The following is a 20829-nucleotide window of genomic DNA, read 5'->3' on the forward strand; positions in this document are numbered from 1 at the left end:
GGGGTTGGGACTAACTTTATGGATGCAGATGGCCAGAGTCTTTATAACTACAAGTCACTGGGTGGTGCAAAACCACCAACCATTCAGTAGCCAAGAGACTGACCAATGCAGCACCAGCGGTCCTTATACAGGAAGGACAGAACTTAAGTGTTTTCATTTTACACAGAAAGGGATTTTTAAATACTTGAGGAGGAAGCTTTTTCTTTCTTTCTTCTTTTTGTTTTTATTCATTCATTTTACATTTTCCTCCCTAGTAATGAATGAGACTTTTAAAAATAGTAATGCAACTGGATGAGAAACAAAAAACAACACGGGTTCTTCCTAAGGTACCGACCTAGGGCAGAAAAGGGGAGTCAACTTTTCCAACCCCTTCAATAAAATGAAGATAGGCTGAGTAGGTCATTAGAAAAGGGGAAACTCAGAGAAGTTCTCCAGTAGTTCTGAGAGGCCCAGGCTCTTGGATCCTGTAGTACTCCCTCCGATTCTGAGTACTGAGGAGGACTGCGAGAGCATTTATCAAGATGAAGATGCTGTCTGATTTCAAAGCTAAGCAGCAGTCCTGGTTCAGGGTCGGTGAGGAGGGACTCTCAGAGCTCATTAAATAACTAGTCTTTCCCTCCTATCTCAAAGCCAGTGTCTCTAAAATAATCATTTTCTTTTCTTAAATTTTTGAAAACTAAAACCCACACCAAGAAATGCGTTTACATCAAGGCTCAGTAAATGCACAAATAATTCAAACAAGAATCTCATGAAATAATGCAGGTCCTATTATGCATGTGTCCCATGCTCTGAAATTTTCCGTGTCAGTTTACTAGTAGGTTTGAAAAGCATGTGGTCTATTCCCCTGCAGTATTGGGGTGAAAGTGTAACATTTGGCTGGTGGTAATGGTCAGTGTGTGTGCTTATTCCTAACACATCAAATGATGCTTACGCCACATCTTGTCATTCCTGCTGCTTTTTAATTATTCACCACTCCTCACGACAGCAATCTTGGATTCCACAAGATCCATTTAATTCAGCCTTCGGCAGTAGTAATAAGACCCAAAAGGAGGAATTTCACTTCAGGGGCTCTGTACAAAGAGCAAAAGGTAGATTTCGAAGGGCAGCTCCAGCTTCCCATCTTCGTGTTGCATCGCACATCAGTCAGGTCAGTTTGAGAAGGCACGAAGGAAGTTATAGTAGTTAATTCTGCCTTCTTCATGAGAGCACAGCTTGATTAACTGCGGGAGAGACAGGGTGACAGGTGAGGCAAATATACAAGGCTGCCTTGAGCCCACCGCAGAGCTCAGCACAATGGCGCTAGGAGTTTAGAACCAGTTCTGAGTCTTTACATCCTCAGTCAATTCTGAAATGAATCTGTGAACACATTGGGCATGTCAGACACTATTTCCATTTTATACTTAGAAGGAGTAAATGGCTTCCCAGGATTCCAGGATTAGTACCTGTATTTATAAAGGGCAGAGTCTTTTTCAGAGCATTTTAAACTTTTTTTTTTTAACAAAAAAAATTGTGTTTTACACTGGTTTACTTACAAAGTTTGTATGTATACATTGTTTTCCACAGGGTCACACGAAATGATAGGTGGAGGAAGGGGGTGGGAAAAGGAAATGGGGAAGATCCGGTATGAAAAACAATATATATGAAAACCAATTCATTTTAAACTATTTTAAATGCAGTCTCATGGTGGCTTAAACCCACCAGCTGCTCTGCAGGAGAAAGATGGACAATCTCCTCCGGTTCCATTTACTGCCTCTGAAAACCTGCTGGGGGATCAGCTAAGAGTCAGTTCCAACTTGACAGCAAACAAGAAGTCTGTGTGACAGAAAACTCTTAAAATAGGACATTCTTGTTATCACAGACTAAGTGAAGCATCTTTAAAAAACAAAACAGAAAACAAACACACCTCAAACTCATTGATACAGACCAGGTTACAGCTCACAGCCCGCCTCCGCCGGGCCCCCCTCCGTCGGACTTCCGAACCTGTAGGGGAGGAGGCTGCCCTCTTTTGCCTGAGGAGTCACAGGTGGATTCGAACCGCCTGAGACTTGACAGCCTGCGAGTTAGCAGAACAACTTGCTCAGACCTCACCACCAGTTATGTCATTCTGTCCCCAGAGACAACTGTGAGGGGCTGGCAGCGGCTTCCTTTATGGGGCAAGTGCCAGCCCGCCTGGCCCTCCCCTCTGCTGGCCTTCTGCCCACCAGCTGCTGCTCCACCTCCCCACGGCAGGTCACAGATGGTGCCAATGACTTGAGAACCAAAACCAGGATGTGTTGTCACTTTGAGGTCTGGGAAATTAGATGTGTGTCAGGTCCATATGAACAAAAACCCCTCCGTCTTTCTTTAGCTGCCTCTCCCTGCACTCCCTGCTTATATTCCTATTTATGAAGAGTCTCCCAATTTGGCTCTGAATACCACCCCCTCCTAAATAGGCCTTCACTTCTGCACACTCCTTTTCCCTGAAAGGTCTACAGCGTCTTGATGGTTTTAACTCATGAGACTGTCTCACCGATAATAAAATAATCCTTAGCTATTGTGGGAGAGATTTCGTTTTGACTTCCAGGAGAGCTTGGCAACTATATAAACTAAAGTGGTTTATAATGAGAAAGGGCACAAAAGTCTTCAACTCACTCTAGAAAATTCTAGGAGGACAGTTTCCATTCTTTCCCTCCATTTGTAGCTGCCCATGAGCAGACACCACTGGCTTGGTGGCGGTCCCTCCCTTTCTCACACTAGCCTACCTAATGTGCCATTTTAGGTACAGGCTATAAATGGTGCTTACAGGGGAGCTCTGGTGGCCTATGGCAAGGAGTGGCACTGCCAAACCCCAAACCAGGCAGCTCGAATTCACCAGATTCTCTCAAATGTGGACCATCTCCTCCCATGCTATTTACAGCCTCTGAAAACTTACAGGGGGCTCAGTGCCATGTTGGTTCTTACTTGACGACAATGAGGAGGAGAAGTAGATAGTCGTGGTACTGGCTGTAGCAGCAGTGAAGGCACCCACATATCCACCATGCTCACCCCTCTTTCTGCTGCCCTCTTTCAGCTCTGACCCCATGGCCTTCTGACTACTGTGTGCTGTCTAGCACCATGCCCACGTGAAGAGAGATTTTTGGTTCCTGCTCTGCTACTCACTGCAGTTGAGTTTTGACTTATAGAAATCCTCCATCAGGTCTCTAAGGCTGTAAGTCCTTATGGAAGGAGACTTCTCATCTTTCTCCCTTGGAGCACCAAGTGGATTTGAACTACTGACTTTTTGGTTAACAGAGCAACACAAAAACTACTATGCTACCAGAGCTCCTTTTGCCCTGGACAGCAATTAGCAAAAAAAGGATGCACATTCTAGAATCAAGAGGAAATACCATAATCAGGATAGGATATCTTATTTGAACATCCCAAATAGTCCCCCAATTTCCTGTAAGAGTTAATGATTGATGCTCAGGTTGGCAACCAACCAGTTCCTTATACTGACCTCCTTAATCAGGGAGTCCTCAAGTGGGATGTTAAAAGATGCACAAATTTTATAGAACATCTCTCTGTCCACATATCCGGAAGCTCCCTTGTCATGAGCTTGAAATGCCTCACAAAGGTTATCTTTACATGAATTGTCCTTCAGTTGCTTCTGGATTGTGTCTATTAATGTTTCTAGTTCCTTTGTGCCGGGAGCCTCTTCAGTTTGCTTGCTGTAGAGAAAGGAAGGTAATGACAGGATGTGACATTTATTCTTGACCAATCTAATCTAGTGGCCTAAGTTCTCACTTGGTGTGTCCTCGAAGCTTCTAATGATAAATAGCTTTGCTGCTGAGCTGACCACCAACTAAGCACTTGCCTGAATGGCTGAAGGTTAACTACCACAGCAGGAAGGCCTGACGGGGTGCAGGTTTGGAACTAAAGCTCAGTTTCCTGTTCTGCCATCTGTTGATCACTACACTAAAAAGGGCAAAATGTCACATTGCTAGCCTAAGTCTGTGTTAGTGAAAGTCTCTTATTGTCACTTACATTTAATGTTACAGCGTCTAAAAAGAAGTGTATGAGAATATGTACAGATACATGTGTGTGTGTGTGTGTATATATATATGTACATGTATATTAATTATTGTTTTAATTCATCAAGTCGCCTGTGACTCATAGTGACCCTATGTACAATAATTCTGATCCATGGCCTATCCTGAGCCAGTTTTACTGATTCCAACGTACCTAATACAATTACCCAGTTACTGTGACAACCCGTCTCATCTGGAGTCTTCCTCTCCTGCACTGTCCCTCCACTCTTCCGAGCACGATGTCCTTCTCCAAGGACTGGCCCCTCCTGGCCACGTACCCACATATGATGAGACAAGGCTTCAAAATCCTTGCCTCCAAGGAGAAATGTGGTTTCACCCTCTCCAAGACAATCTATTTGTTCTTCTGACAGTTCATGGTATGTTCAATATTCTTCTCCAGCATCACAGCTCATTTATATATCTATATGTATAGATATTTATTATGTAGTTAGAGTTCTTCTGTGTGTGTAGAAATATAAATGGGATTAGGTCTGTCGGACACGAGATTTACTGAGGATAGGGCACAGTTCAGAGCTAATGTACATAGGGTCACTATGAGTCTCTGGCAACTCGATGACACATAACAACAACATATATGTATAGATATGATATGCAGTTAGAGGTCTATTGAAGTTTTCACATTCCTTCTCCAATTCACTGATGTTTTGAAGGATTTTCTATGGAAGTTGTAAGACTGCTATGTATTGAGCAGTGAAAAGTCCAGTGAGAATTCATTTACAATATTGAAGAGAAATTGTTAACCCAGAGCGTCTGGCTGGATGGAGAGCTTTCTCTTCAAAACACAACCACAATTTATGGAAGCCCAAATTTTATTTCTCTGATCATAAAAGGACAGTCATAAGGGGAAAATTAATTTTAGAGTTGAAAAGACTCCCTGTTTCACCTTCTTCAATCCTTTTGGAAGAAAAGACAACCCAAAGTCAATAAGTACTTCTTCCTTTTGTGATGATTAGAATCCTTGTCAGAGTTCACGTCAGAGGCGAAGAATGGAAGTCATGTCTCAGCTCAGTTCCAGCACACTCTTTCAGGAGACCTACCTATCTCATTCTCAACCTTGCTCTACCATTGCTTTTCTGTTCTTTCCCCCCCCCTTTTTTCTTATATATAATATAAAAAAATTCACCATTACAAATAGCCTTTTAAAACTATTTCCCCCTTTTGCGTACTAAGGTTATCAGTAAAGTCTTTGCGAGGAAAGGTATAAAGTGGAATAGTCTTTCTGGAACAATTTGGAAACATAAAGCAAAATCCCAGAGAACAATTTCAAATAATTATCCTGGGTTGTATATAAATATATAACAATCAAGTTATTATTTTGGACTTCCCCAAATGCCTAAAAATAGGAAACAGGTTAAAGAATATATACTACAATCAGGTGATACAATAGTAATTCAGGAGATTATTGACAATGCTGAAAAAAAGAAATGAACTCAAATTCATTGCTGTCAAGTCAAAAGCAACTCATAATTGACTCTCAAATAGATTTTTCAAGGCTGTAAATTGTACATGTTATTTATTGACTATCTTTCTCCCTAAAAGTCGTTGGTGGATTTGAACTGCGAGACAAGCACTGTTTTTGTATCAGCAGCACAACTCCCTACCCACCAGAGTTCCCTCGCAATGCTGCAGAAGGAGAAAAAGAATATATTATTAATGAGAAAAGCATGAATGCATGTATAACACGCCACATTTAATTTATAAAAATAATTAAGTGAATGTAATACCCACTCAAAGATTAAATTATGATAACACTTCATGATATCATATTACTTGTGGCACTAATTCATGCTCTTATAAATCTTCATGATACACTCTGAGGTTAAGAAAGCAGGTAAAGAAGATACAAATAATCCCAATAAGAGATGTATCAGGCAACATCACAACAGAACCAACTAAAATAAAAAAGCTAACATTAGAATATTATGAAAAAATATACTCAAACAAGTGTTGAGGACTCTCCTTCATAGGGTCCAATATGAGTCATCTGCGACTCAATAGCACTTAACAACAACATACTCAAACAAATATGAAAACCTAGAGGAAATGGACAAATACTTAGAAACACACAACCTACCTAAACTGATGGAAATTGAACATCTGAACAGACCCAATACAAAAGAAGAAATTGAAACGGTAATACAACAACTTCAAACCAAAAAAAGCCCTAGACCAAATGGTTTTACAAGTGAATTTTATCAAACATTCAGAGAAGAACTGTCACTAATTCTACATAAACTATTTCAGAAAATAGAAAAAGATGGAATTCTCCCAGACTCATTCTATGAAGCAAACATATCCTTGATACCAAGGCTGAGAAAAGACACCACCAAAATAGAAAACTATAGGCCAATATCTCTCATGAACATAGATACAAAAATTCTGAATACTAGCCAATAGAATCAAACAATACATCAAAGAAATAATCCACCAAGACCAAGTGGGACTTATAAAAGGTATGCAACAATTGTTCAACATAAGAAAAACAATTAATGTAATTCATCAGATTAACAAAGCAAAGAACAAGAACCACATGATCCTATCAATTGACACAGAAAAGGCCTTTGACAAAATCCAATTACCTTTTCTGATTAAAACACTCAACAAAATAGGATTAGAGGGGAATTTCTTCAACAAAGTAAAAAGTATTTAGGCAAACCTGAGAGCCAACACTGTTCTGAATGGAGAGAGGTTAAAGGCATTCCCTTTAAGAACAGGAACTAGGCAAGGATGCCCACTATCATTTCTCTTATTTAATATTGTATTGGAAGTCTTAGCAATAGCAATAAGACAAGAGAAGGGAATAAAAAGTATCCAAATTAGCAAGGAGGAGGTAAAATTGCAGAAAACCCTCAAGACTCAAGAAGAAAACTATTGGATATAGTTGACCAATTCAGCAAAGTAGCAGGATAGAAGATCAACATACAAAACTCAGTTGGATTTCTCTACAGTGACAAAGAGAATACAGAGCGGAACTAAAACAGTACGCTTCACAATAGCTAATCACAACATAAAATATTTGGGAGTAAATCTAACCAGAAGCACAAAGGATCTATTAAAAGAAAATTACAAAACATCACTATAAGAAAAAAAAAAAAAGAGACCTGGAGAAGTGGAATAATATCCCTTGCTTATGGACAGGAAGACTCAATATTGTGAAAATGGCAACATTACCAAAGGCAATTTACACGTTCAATGCAATCCCAATACAAACACCAATCCCATTCTTCAACGAGATGGAAAAGGTAATCTCCAGCTTCATTTGGAATGGAAAGAAGCCCTGAATAAGCAAAGGACTCCTTAAAAATAGAAAAAAGATAGAAGGCATCTCCCTGATTTAAAATCCTACTACACTGCTGTGGTAGTTAAGACAGCATGGTATTGATACAATGACAGACACATAGAACAATGGAATAGAATTGAGAACCTGGAAATCAGCCCATCTATTTATGGTCAACTGATTTTTGACAAGGATATGAAATCAGTCAAGTGGGGAAATGACAGCCTTTTTAACAAGTGGTGTTGGCAATATTGGAAAACTATCTGCAGAAGATTTAAGCAAGATCCACACTTCACTCCATATACAAAAACCAACTTAAGGTGTATCATGGACCTAGGACTAAAACCAAGGACCATAAATTTCATTAAAGAAAAGCTTGGAAGAACTCTAGTAGTCCTAATCCACAACATAACAGTCTTCCAAGTATCCTGAAAAATCTACAACCAGGAGAAGATAAAATAGATGAATGGGACCTCCTAAGAATCAAATCACTATGCACATCCAAAAACTTCTCCAACAGGGTAAAAAGGGAATCCACTGACAGGGAAAAAGTATTTGGTAACAAAATATCAGATAAAGGGACTTATATCCAGAATTTATGAAATACTTGAGCACCACAACAAGATAAAGGTAAATAATCCAATAGAAAAATGGGCACAGGATATGAACAGACACTTCACCATAGAAGACATTCAGATGGCCAACAAGCAAATGAAAAAATGTTCAAAATCTCTAGCTCTATATCAGCTCACCCCAGTAAGAATAGCAAAATTTAACAGAACAGCAAGCAACAAATGCTGGCGAAGTTGTGGAGAAACTGGAACCCCTTTTCACTGTTGTTGGAAGTGTAAAATAGTGCAACCACTGTGGAAGGCGGTGTGGCACTTCCTCAAAAGTTGCAAATAGAGATACCATTTGACCCAGCAATTCCACTACTGGGAATATACCCCACAGAGACCATAACTGACACCCAAGCAGATATACACACACCCATGTTTATTGTGGCTTTGTTCACAATAGCAAGGAGTTGGAAACAACCTAAGTGCCCATCAACAAACGAATGGATAGAGAAGCTATGGTATATTCACACAATGGAATGCTACACTGCATTGAAAAACAAGGAACTCGTGCAATATTATTCAAAATGGGTAACCCTGGAGGACATTATGCTGAGTGAAATATCTCAGTTACAAAAGGACAAACACTGCATAGTGCCACTGCTATAGAATGCGATTGACATCAGGTTTAGGGTTAAGAATAAGAAAAACTGGATGAATTATGTATACTGCATTGAAATGGATGAGGGAGAAAACAGTTTAAAAGAAATATATTAAAGGGCATTAAGATTATCCTAAGAGTCCGGAATGAAGGTTGCAGAGTGGAGTATACTCAGGATGGGTGTGGAGGGGTGCGGGGGGATTGTATACCAATGAAGGAATTTTTCTTTTACTTTTCAAAGAGAAGAGAGAACTGGGGGTGGGGGTAGGGTGGGATGGGAGAAAAGTGCAACAATGAATCCCAAATCTCTGTAAATGTTCATTGAAACGAGAGAGAGAAAGAAAGAAAGAGGGGTCCTGATGGGGGTCGTGTTGTATAGTGTAGCATATTATTGTCATGCTAACAAGAAGAAAGAAGGTAAAATAGTGTCACAGAATTGCTTCCTTTTGTCTTGTTATTTGCTATCAACTCATGGTGATCTTATAAAATAGAACAAAACAGTGCCTGGTCCTGAGCTATCTTCAGGACCCTCCAACTGAGGAAGCCCTGTTCCAGCACCCCACTTGGCAATATTTTGTTGTTATCGTAGGGTTTCCATTGGCTACTACTTGTGAGCAAAGTACCAGGACTTTCTTCCTAGTCTGTCTAATCGTGAAACTCTGCCAATATGTGTAACCCTGATGGAATGTGGTAAGAGTGGTGACACAGAAACAAGGAAATCACCAGAACATGACAAACTTAGGGGTGGGTGGTGGATCTCATTTTTTATGCATATTGAAAAGCAAAATAATAGAAGCCAACTCTGGTCTGTGAAATTTTCTTAAGATAACTTTGTTAACATTTTTTCTATTTCCCATAATTTTACTGCTTGATTTTTTTTAGGTATGTGTTCTTTTGGTAGTAAAATAAAAGCATCAAAATTCATGATAAAAAAATGATGCAACCAAGCCAAGGTGGGTGACTCTAATCCATGACCCTCAGGCCTGTTTTTAATTGGTTTTGGCCAAATATTCTTCTAGGTCATATAGCCCTGCTGTGTCCACTTGCTGTACAGAGGTAACTAGTGGTGGCTGTGAAGCTGAACACTGTGACACTGATGTGTCAAATGGTTACCCATGGTGGACAGTGTCTGGTGGAGCTCCCCGATTAAAACAAGCTTGGAAGCAGGAGTGGCATCCACTTCCAAAATAGCTTGCCTCCTGAAACCCTATGAACCTGGAGAAAGGATGAAAGTTATACAAGTGTCCAGGACTTTCATTCATAGTGTTGCTATGAATTGCGTATGGCACTTAACAACAAGGTGGCCTAGTTGCAAGAAGCTGCACTGCAATCTTGAAGTCATGCAGTTCGAGGCCACCAGCTGGTCTGTGAGAGGAGGACGGGCACTCTCCTCCCATGCAATTAATTGCCTCTGAAAACCTGCCTGAGGATTAACTATGGGTTGGTTCTGACTCGATGGTACAAAACAACAACAATATAATTGTCTTTGAGTATTATTTACTACAAAAGTAGAATATATCTGTCTGATGACTGTATCTCCAACCATATATAGACACTAAACTATGAATGACCATCAACCGGAGATTTTAGCAGTAAAAATCAGTTAAATATAAATTTTCCTTATGTTCTCAGGTATTTGAGCCACGGAGCATGTAAAGTTCAGATGTGATTATCCTATCAGTTTCTGAAAGAGTAACTCACTCTCCTCTGAAGAAGACACAGACCCATTTCTCATTCATACAACAGAAAGGAAAAAAAGCAGTTTGAAAAGAGTGTTTATAAAGTTAGGAGGGTGGGCATTATAGGCACAAAATAGAAAAATTAAGTTTGAAGAAATGGGGTCCGAAATCTCTGACAAAGGAAGGTAATAAAGATGAGCCTTATAGTAACATGCTAAGGCAAAAAGGGAAAACTGGAGAAGCTCATATGGGGTCATTTGATCTCATATTGCAGATCAACAATGAAATAAATATGGAAGAACTTGGAGTATATGGAAAATAAAAAAAGAAATAAGAATATTTAGAAATTTTGATATGGAAAATAGAAAACCATCATGGGGGGAATGTAGAGCGTCAGTGAATGAGGAGGATGATCGATGAGATGGACAGACACAGTGACACAGCTGGGAGTTTGACTCTGAGGGAGATTGTGATGATGGCGAAGGGCAGGACATGGCTCCAGACTTTAATAGGACCACTGTGTTTCATTGATTATGCAAAGGCATTTAACTGCGTGGATCATAACTGTGGCTGACTCTGAGAAGAATGGGAATCCCAGAACATTTAATCGTGCTAATGCGAAACCTATACTTGGACCAAGAGGCAGCAGTCAGAACAGAGCAGGGCAACACTGCATGGTTCAAAATTGGGAAGGGTGTACATCAGGGATGTGTCCTATCTCCATAACTTTTCAACCTGTATGCAGAGCAGATTATCCGAGAGGCAGGGCTCTATGAGGAGAAGCGTGGCGTTAGGATTGGTGGAAGATCTATCAACAATCTGCGTTATGCAGATGATACAACCTTGCTCGCTGAAACTGAGGAGGACCTCATGCACTTACTGCAGAGGGTCAAGGACTGCAGCCTTCAATATGGACTGAGGCTCAATGTCAAGAAGACAAAAATTCTCACCACTGGACCAATTGGTAGCATCAGGATGGATGGCGAAGAGATTGAGATTGTTCACAGCTTCAGTTTGCTCGGCTCCACGGTCAACACTCTTGGCACCAGTAACCAGGAAATAAAAAAACATATTGCGATGGGAAAGTCTGTGGTTAGGGACCTCTCCAAAATACTCAAGAGCAACAGTGTCTCTCTGGAGACTAAGGTCTGCCTGATACAGGCCATGGTTTTTGCAATCACTTGTTATGCATCAGAAAGTTGGACAATGACTAGGGAGGATAGAAGAATTGACACCTTTGAGCTGTGGTGCTGGAGAAGAGTATTGAATGTACCATGGACTGCCAAGAAAACAAACCAATTCATCGTAGAGAGGATTAAACCAGGCTGCTCCTTGGAGGCAAGGATTCTGGGGCTTCGTCTGACATACTTTGGACATGTTGTAAGGAGAGACAGGTCTTTAGAGAGGGACATCCTGCTGGGTAGAGTAGGGGGACAGCACAGGAGGGGAAGACCCTCTATGAGGTGGATTTATTCAGTGACTGGGGTAATCGGGGTGTGTCAGAGGCAATGAGATTGACACAGGATAGAGCACGGTTTAGGGCTGTTTGACATAGGGTCGCTATGAGTCGCAAACGACTCGATGGCACATAACAACAACAACATGACTCATAGTTCACTAGGCAGCATCTGACAACCACCACAAAAAGGTGGGACACTGGTGACACAGAAGTGTGCTGTACTAGCAACTAAAATGTTGCAGTCTAATTCCAGCAGCTTCTCTGCAGGAAAAGAATGGGAAGTTTACTCTGTGAGATTTACAGCCTCAGAACCCCAAGGAAGGATGGTTAAAGAGTCAGAATAAACTCAATGAGTTTGGGTTTAGGCTTGTGTGGTACAAAAGGCTATGCAATTAACACCTAACTTAAAGGTTGGTGGTTCAGATCTCCCCAGGGAAGACAAGCCTGGCCACCTGCTTCCAGAGTCATAGCCTTGAAAACTCCATGGAGCATCCCCAAAGGGCAGCCATGAGTTGGCATCAACTTGACAGCAATGAGTTTTTTTTTTTTTATTATTATCTCTATTTTCATATTGGAGAAGCAAATGGCTGAAAGGGGGGAAAAAAGATCAAAAGTTCATTGAGCAGGAAAGGAAAGACTTTTGGAAATTGAATAAACAATGTTGTTGTTGTTATGTACTGTCAAATACAACTCATAGCAAGCCTGTGAACAACAAATTTGAACCCTGTCCTATCATTGTTATTTACCATAGAGTCAGAACTGACCCAGAGCTGACTTTCCAGTGGGGTTTCAAGGGCAGTTGATTGTACAGGAGGAGACTGGCCATCCTCCTGTGGAACAGCTGGTTGCCTTGAACCGAGGGCTTTCAGGATTGCAGTGCAGCTTCTTGCCACTAGGCCAGCAGAACTCCCTGTCCTAACATTGTTTTGTTGTTGTTGTTAAGTGCTGTCAAGTCGTAGATGACTCATAGTGACCCTATCAACGAAAGATCTGAACAACTGTATAACTTTCATAGTTTCTCCAAGTTCATAAGGTTTCTGGAAGCAAGCTATTTTGGAAGTGGATGCCGCTCCTGCTTTCAAGATTGTTTTAATTGGGGAGCTCCAGCCAACACTGTCCACCATGGGTGACCATTATCACATTTGACACATCAGTGTCACAGTGTTCAGCATCACAGCAACCACGAGTTACCTCTCTACAGCAAATGAACAGACTAGTGCTTTATGATCTAGAAGAATGTTTGACCAAAACCAAAACCAGGCTTGATATCCACAGACTAAAATTATCCACCTTTGACTTGGTAGCATCACTTTTGTTCTATCCACCAGGCCCACAGAGTTCTCTCTATGTTGGTGTTGGTGTTGTTAAATGTCATCGAGTTGTAGATGACTCATAGCGACCCTATGAACGAAAGACCTGAACAATTGTATAACTTTCAATTGTTTCTCCACTAACATTAGGCTTGTTAATTAGGCATTTTATTGTGCAACAAGAGGGCACATGAATATGTTTGTGTTTAGATATGCTATTCACATATGGGCCTTTATGTAGATAGAGCATGTGCATTGGTAATCTTTAAATCTGGCTCAATATATTACAATAAGGATCCAAAAACCATAAAGAACTTTTGGTTCAGTGCCAGGTCAACTTTACTATTTTAATTTGTTGTTGTTGTTGTTCAGAAAAGGCAAATGGCTAATTCCCAATTTCATTGTCATGCAGCTGACACTGGACATAAAATGTACTCTGAATCACCTTCACTACACTAGCAGTGACTGGTAAGATAAAAGATTTGTGTTTCTTTAGAGAGTCATTACTCTGTGGGTGGAGAAAGAAAGCAAAGGCTCAGCACACATTTAAATCATCTTCAATTATTTCCTCTCACTCTTCAGATCCATCAGACGTGAAGAGAGGAAAGGTGAACATTTTTAAAAGCATAGCTATAATTCTCTTAACCCAGATTTTTAATTGCTATTCATTTTTATTAAGGACATAAAAAATTAACTTTTTCTCACTGATAAATCAGAGGGAAGGAAAATTATTTTCCTGATACTATGAAAAAATAAGAAGCTTCCCAGTGTCTGCTGGGTCATAGTATTTGCACACATAAGGGACAGTTAGAAAAAGACATCTGTAAATTACTTGACTTAAATGTATGGCCTTGAATCTCAATTAGGCCCTTACTGCTTCCCTGACATCATCTTATACTTCTACTTTTCTAGATAGCTCCAAGGTTCCTAGACAACTTCCAATTTTTTAGAGAGCTGACACATTTTATCAGTCTTCAAATACAATTTTTTCTCATATTTTAAGATATCTGGAATTAGACTGGATCATTTAATGGCTCATATAAATTATAATTGGCAAATCTTTTGTTCTCAGCAGCAAATAAAAGGAAATAATACATGTCTTTAGTTCATTTTAATATTAATTTTGTCCACACAGTAATAAAAACAAGGAGCTCTTGTGGTATAGTCTGTCCTATTTGGAGGTTTAAATCTATGACTGGCTTCACAGGAGAAAGATGGGCAATCTCCTCCCACAGGATTTATAGCCTTGAAAACCCCACAAGAGGGTCAGAGTCGGTTCTGACTGGACAGTAGTGAGTAAGTAAGTGATTCAGTAAAAGAGTATTTGACAATTTCTCCCCCAGGATGTTCTCCAATCCTTATTCTTCTACTATATGGAAAACAAAGAAACAATCAGAAGAGACTGCCCCCCTCAACCAGCTACAGCTACCTCTTTTACCCACACAAAGAAAACTTGAAGTATTTATTGATAAAGCTCAGACTATAGTCTTCAGTATGTTGTTGTTAAGTGCCATTGAGTCGTAGGCGACTCATAGCAAACCCTGTGAACGAAAGTCCTGGACACTTGTATAACTTTCATCCTTTCTCCAGGTTTATAGGGTTTCCAGAGGCAAGCTATTTTCCACCAAACACTGTGTACCATGGGTAACCATTATCACATTTGACACATCAGTGTCACAGTGTTCAGCTGCACTGCAACCACGAGTTATCTCTGTACAGCAAGTGGACACACCAGGGCTATACAACCCGGAAGAATGTTTGACCAAAACCAATTAAAGCCAGGCCTGAGGGCTGCGGATTAGAGTCACCCACCTTTGACTTGGTACAATCTTTCTATCCACTAGGCCAACTGATATCTCACACCCTCGAGCAGGCCTCGGCCTCTGCCCCCAGTCAGAACAGTAACACACGACAACTGGACCCCAGACACTTCCCTTGCCTGACTGCCACCAAGGCGAAAACACCACTGCAACGTCAGCCAGCCAGCCAACTTCCAGAGTGGAGGGAGACTCCAAAGGCCTCAGGCTAGGCCAGCCCAGCCCACAAGCCCACTGTCTCATCAGAACAGGACCAAGAAACATCATCATGATAAACTAAGGAAAGATCGACGTTGTCAAGGATTTCATTTTACTTGGCTCCATAATTAACACCAGTGGAAGTGTCTCTCAAGAAGTCATATGATTGTACTAGGTAAATCTACTGCCAAGAAACTCTTAACAAGCTACAGAGCAAGAAAGCCCCTGTAAAGACTAAGGTGTACCTGCTTTATGATGTTTTCAATTGTTTCATATACATGTAAAGATTGGGTAATGAATTAGGAAGACTGAGGAAGAATTTAAGCCTTTGAATTCTTGTTGGCAAAGAATATCGAATATAGCTTGGAATGCCAAAAGAATAAACAAATCTGTATTGAAAGAAGTGCAGTCAGAGTGCTCCTTAGAAGCAAAGACGGTAGAGGCTTCATCTCATATACTCTGGACATTAATTAAAGGATCCAGTTCCTGAAGAAAGATACCATGCTTGGGAAAACAGGTCAGTGAAAAAGAGGAAGACTCTCAATGAAATCGATCAACATAATGACTGCACAATCGCAATTTCATTCTGTTGAACATAGGGTTCTGCAGTGTTAGTTAAAAAGTTGGCTTTTACCAGGAAAAGATAAAATAGATGAATGGGATCTTCTAAGACTTAAATCCCTGGGCACATCCAAAAACTTCTCCAACAAGGTAAACAGGGAAGCCACAGACTGGGAAAAAGTATTTGGTAATAACATATCAGATAAGGGACTTATATCCAGAATTTATAAAATACTTGAGCACCACAACAAGATAAAGGTAAATAATCCAATAGAAAAATGGGCACAGGATATGAACAGACCAAAGAAGACATTCAGATGGCCAACAAGCACATGAAGAAATGTTCAAAATCCCTAGCTCTAAGAGAGATGCAAATCAAAACAACTATGAGATATCATCTCACCCCAGTCAGAATAGCAAAATTTAACAGAACAGCAAACAACAAATGCTGGCGAGGTTGTGGAGAAACTGGAACCCTTTTTCACTGTTGTTGGAAGTGTAAAATGGTGCAACCACTGTGGAAGGTGGTATGGCGCTTTCTCAAAAGTTGCAAATAGAGATACCATTTGGCGCAGCAACTGCACTACTGGGAACATACCCCAAAGAGACCATAACTGACACCCAAGCAGATATATGCACACCCATGTTTATCACGGCTTTGTTCACAATAGCAAGGAGTTGGAAACAACTTAAGTACTCATCAACAAATGAATGGAAGCTGTGGTATATTCACACAATGGAATACTACGCTGCATTGAAAAACAAGGAACTCATGCAATATTATTCAAAATGGGTTACCCTGGAGGACATTATGCTGAGTGAAGTATCTCAGTCACAAAAGGACAAATACTGCATGGTGCCACTGTTGTAAAACAGGACTGACCTTGGGGTTGGGGGGAGACTGAGAAAGATGGGATAAATAATGTATACTGCACTGAAACAGATGAGGGAGAAAACTGTTTAAAAAGGATATGTTATTAGGTATTTTTGTCATGACAGGAGTCCACAGCAAAGGCTGTATAGTGGAGTTGGCCTAGGGGGAGGGATTGTAAAACAATGAAAGAATTTTTCTTTTACTTTTCCAAGAGGGTAGTGTAGTAGGGGGGAGGGCTGGGAGGGGAGAAAAGTGCAACAACGAATGAATGGAAATTCGAAGTCTCTAAATTTTCATTGAAATTAATAATTTTTTTTAAAGTTGGCTTTTCTAGCCATTATATTAGCCTCCTCTGGTCTCCACCTACCTTAACTGCAGACACATGGTCTTGTAAATCATCAACAGCTGTGGGAGTAGGATAAGAGAGTGCTTCCCATATTGGGCAGTGATATTTGAGGAAGTCTACAGCAAGACCCTGGTGAGAGTGAGACCTGGGTGAAGTGAGAGCCTGGTGGGATCAAGACCGTGGTGAAAGTGAAACCCTAGTGATGGTGGTGGCGAGACTGTGGTATTCCTGTGGAGAGGGGTGTAACATCTTGATTCTAGACTTCCAGCCCTTGATTCAGGACTTCTGGCTTCCAGAAGTGCAAGAGAATAGATTTATTTTTTTATAAAAAAATAGTTATTTAACAATAAAGACTATAAACACACACTACCTACCTACGCACACACTCCCCATATGTACACAGTGTCTTCTTGTGAACTTATCTAGTAAACAAGGACCTAGTGAACTGCTTCCACCAAGATTACAGCTCAGAAAACCCTTCTAGGCAATTATAGTCCTTCACGTGAGTTCAGTATGAATCATAATAAACTCTAATAACAACAATAACAAAACATTTTTGTATTGCTTTCCTTAATATAGATCCTCCATTAAAGAGTCATAAAAAATATACATTTTCAGGGTTCTATTCTTTTCCAATCATGCAGTGTTTCTTTGCTCTATTGTGAAGACTGCTTCTTGGCCGAAGCATAGGTTTAGCATGAGCACAATCAAGTGTTCTGGGATTCCAGTTCTCATCCAGACTAGTCACAATTTGTTGTGGAGAGAATAGATTTTTATTATGGTTGGTAGGTTTGTCTAATAGTGGTGGTTTTCTTGTGATTTGAGTGAAAGTCTACAGGGCTAATTGGTTTTCCAGTCAATCATTCATACACCTTTTATGACAGTAATTGCAATGCACACAGTGTAGCATACTCTTCCCTCTTCCTTTTGTCCCCATACAGCCTCTATACCAGGACTTTTTGCCCTTTGGGCAAATGCAACCCTCTCGATAATATATGTTGATTATTTTAAAGAGTGAGTGCCTCCCTACAAATTCTACTGTTTCAAAGCATCACGTTTGTGATAATTTGTTCCAGCAGCCCCAGGAAATTCATATTCTACATAATTTATTTACCTTTGTGGTTTATTGTCTATGTCCTGTTATGTTAGAAGGTCAGCTCATGAAAGCAGCACTTTTTTGTTGTCTGATTTATTGATAACAGCCCAAGGGCTCTGACAATATTTGAAACATAGTAGATACTCAATAATTACTTGCTAAATTAATAAAGTTGGAAAAGTTTAAAGATACTACTAAAACTAGGGAACCACATGAGCATGTTTAATAACTCCTATCCGATAGGGGAAATTTGAAAATAAAAAGTGATTACTTACTTATTTTACAAGAACTGTTTCTTAAATACCTAGTATGTGCCAACTCTAAAATGAACGTTGGTCATGAAACATACTTTTCCAGAGCCTCTTGCTTTCGAACATGGTTCTGAATTGATGCTAGTGCTTCTGCTGAATACTGGGTGGCATTGCTCTCCATATACTTCAACACATACTCGTCTACATCAAGGATGATGAACCGGTGGCCAAACACTGAGGGAAAGACAGTATTACACTTGGCTTGGTTATCTTTTTAACATGCAATCAGGAATACAATAATATCGGCCCTCCAGTGACAAGTTTGTGGATGCTCATTTGTGACCCCAAGTACTGAATTGCCAACATGTCCATAAACTACTAGGCAGTCGACTACACAGCATTTAGGAAGCTCAGTGTTTACATATAGAGTGCATGAATCCATGCCAACAAATGCAACTAATTTAGAATTTAGTAGATAAAGAAGCACATTAATATTTTCGGCAGCACACATACTTTATTTTGATCAGGATATAGCATAGTTTACTTATACAAGAGATAATAGGATCAAATTCCTACAAAGAAAAATTTACTAATTCATCTACTAGGAAAGCCTAAATTATCTTTAGACCTACCATCAATCTCAGCACCAATGAAGAAGTCAGTAGGGCCATAGTAGACAGGATTCTCCACTGAGGAGTCTGGTTTAATAACTTTAGTTCTGCCAAGGTATTTGCCCCCAATGATGCCAGAATTTCTCACTGGAGGCTCAAAGATACTGATCATATCGGTGGCTAAAAAGTAAGAGAAGATGAATCGACGATCTTTGTCTTCTGGAATGGGAGACTCCTAAGGGGTGGGTGAAGTAGAAGAAATTTCTAAGCCAGTGCACCAATCCAGAGCCTACGTAGCCAGGTTGTTGTTGTTATGTGCCGTCGAGTCGCTTGTGACTCATAGCAACCCTATGTACAACAACCCTAAACCCTGCTCTATCCTGAAACAATCGCACTGCCTCTGACACACCCATCCCAAGTACCCCAGTCACTAAATCAATCCACCTCATAGAGGGTCTTCCCTCTTGCGCCGTCCCTCCACCCTCCCAAGTATGATGTCCCTCTCCAAGGACTGGTTCATCCTTACAACATGTCCAAAGTGTGTCAGATGAAGCCTCAGAATCCTTGCCTCCAAGGAGAAGCCTGGTTTAACCCTCTCAAGGATGAATCTGTTTGTTTTCCTGGCAGTCCATGGTACAATCAATACTCTTCTCCAGCACCACAGATCAAAGGCATCAATTCTCCTTCTATCCTCCCTAGTCACTGTCCAACTATGATGCATAACAAGTGATTGCAAAGACCATAGCCTGTATCAGATGCACCTTAGTCTCCAGAGTGACACCATTGCTCTTCAGTACTTTGGAGAGGTCCCTAACAACAGACTTTCCCATGGTAATATGTCTTTTGATTTCCTGGCTACTGGTGCCAAGAGTGTTGACTGTGAAGCCAAGCAGACTAAAGTTGTTAACAATCTCAATCTCTTCACCATTCATCCTGGTTGGTCCAGTGGTGAGAATCTTTGTCTTCTTGACATTGAGCCTCAATCCATACCGAAGGCTGCAGTCCTTGACCCTCTGCAGCAAGCATTTCGGGTCCTCCTCAGTTTCAGCAAGCAGGGTTGTATCATCTGCATATCGCAGATTGTTGATAGATCTTCCACCAATTCTGACGCCCCACTTCTCCTCATAGAGCCCAGCCTCTCAGATAATCTGTTCTGCATACTGGTTGAAAAGGTATGGAGATGGGACACATCCCTGGCGCACACCCTTCCCAATTTTGAACCATTCAGTGTTTCCTTGCTCTGTTCTGACAACTGCCTCTTGGTCCAAGTATAAGTTTCACATTAGAACGATCAAATGTTCTGGGATTCCCATTCTTCTCAGAGTCAGCCACAGTTTGTTATGATCCACACAGTCAAATGCCTTTGCATAATCAATGAAACACAGATAGACATTCCTCTGGTATTCCCTGCTTTCAGCTAAGATTCATCTAACATCAGCTACAATATCCCTAGTACCACGACCCCTTCTAAACCCAGCCTTGACTTCTGGCAGTTCTCTGCTGATGTGCTCTTCCAGTCGTTTTTGGATAATCTTCAGTAGAATCTTGCTTGCATGTGAAGTCAATCATCTTGTTCTACTGACAGTACACACATAAAAAAATCTTTTTTAAAAAGAGTATTGAACATATCATGAACTGCCAAGAGAACAAACATATCTGTCCTGAAATCAAGTTGCCCTCTGGAGGCAAGGATTTTGAAGCTTTGTCTCATATACTTTGTGCATGTTGTCAGGAAGGACCAGTCCTTGGACAAGCACATCGTGCTTGGAAGGGTTGAGGGATATTGTGGGAGAAGAAGAACCCAGATAAGATAGATTGACAGAGTGAATGGGGTAATAGGGGCAAGTGTGTCAGAGACAGTGAGACTAGCTCAGGATAGGGAAGGGTTCAGAGCTATTGTACAGAGAGTCACAAGAACTACAGGCAACTTGATCTCACATAACAACAACATTCCAGTTTATGTTTTCTAAGTTTTTAAACATACATATCTTTTTACTTCCTTTCAGTAATTTGCCTTAGGTAATTCAATCAGTAAATGGAATATGCAAGATATGAACTTATGTCT

At 40.5% G+C, this 20829-nt stretch overlaps 1 protein-coding gene across 1 annotated transcript in view; it reads right to left on the reverse strand.

Moving 5' to 3' along the window:
• Nucleotides 1-1148: 1148 nt before the first annotated feature.
• EFHC1 (EF-hand domain (C-terminal) containing 1) overlaps nt 1149-20829 on the reverse strand; it is a 78161-nt gene continuing 58480 nt past the window's right edge. Inside the window, exons 8-11 of the mRNA XM_006902817.1 lie at nt 18786-18999; nt 18252-18387; nt 3476-3686; nt 1149-1220 (exon numbers count right to left, since the gene is read on the reverse strand). Of these exons, the coding sequence (XP_006902879.1) occupies nt 1149-1220; nt 3476-3686; nt 18252-18387; nt 18786-18999 (633 nt within the window). The remainder of the gene's footprint in view (nt 1221-3475; nt 3687-18251; nt 18388-18785; nt 19000-20829) is intronic.

The sequence above is a fragment of the Elephantulus edwardii genome, unplaced genomic scaffold (genome assembly GCF_000299155.1).
Source record: "Elephantulus edwardii isolate Elephantulus edwardi_28Jun2011 unplaced genomic scaffold, EleEdw1.0 scaffold00455, whole genome shotgun sequence".
NCBI classification, from domain to species: domain Eukaryota; kingdom Metazoa; phylum Chordata; class Mammalia; order Macroscelidea; family Macroscelididae; genus Elephantulus; species Elephantulus edwardii.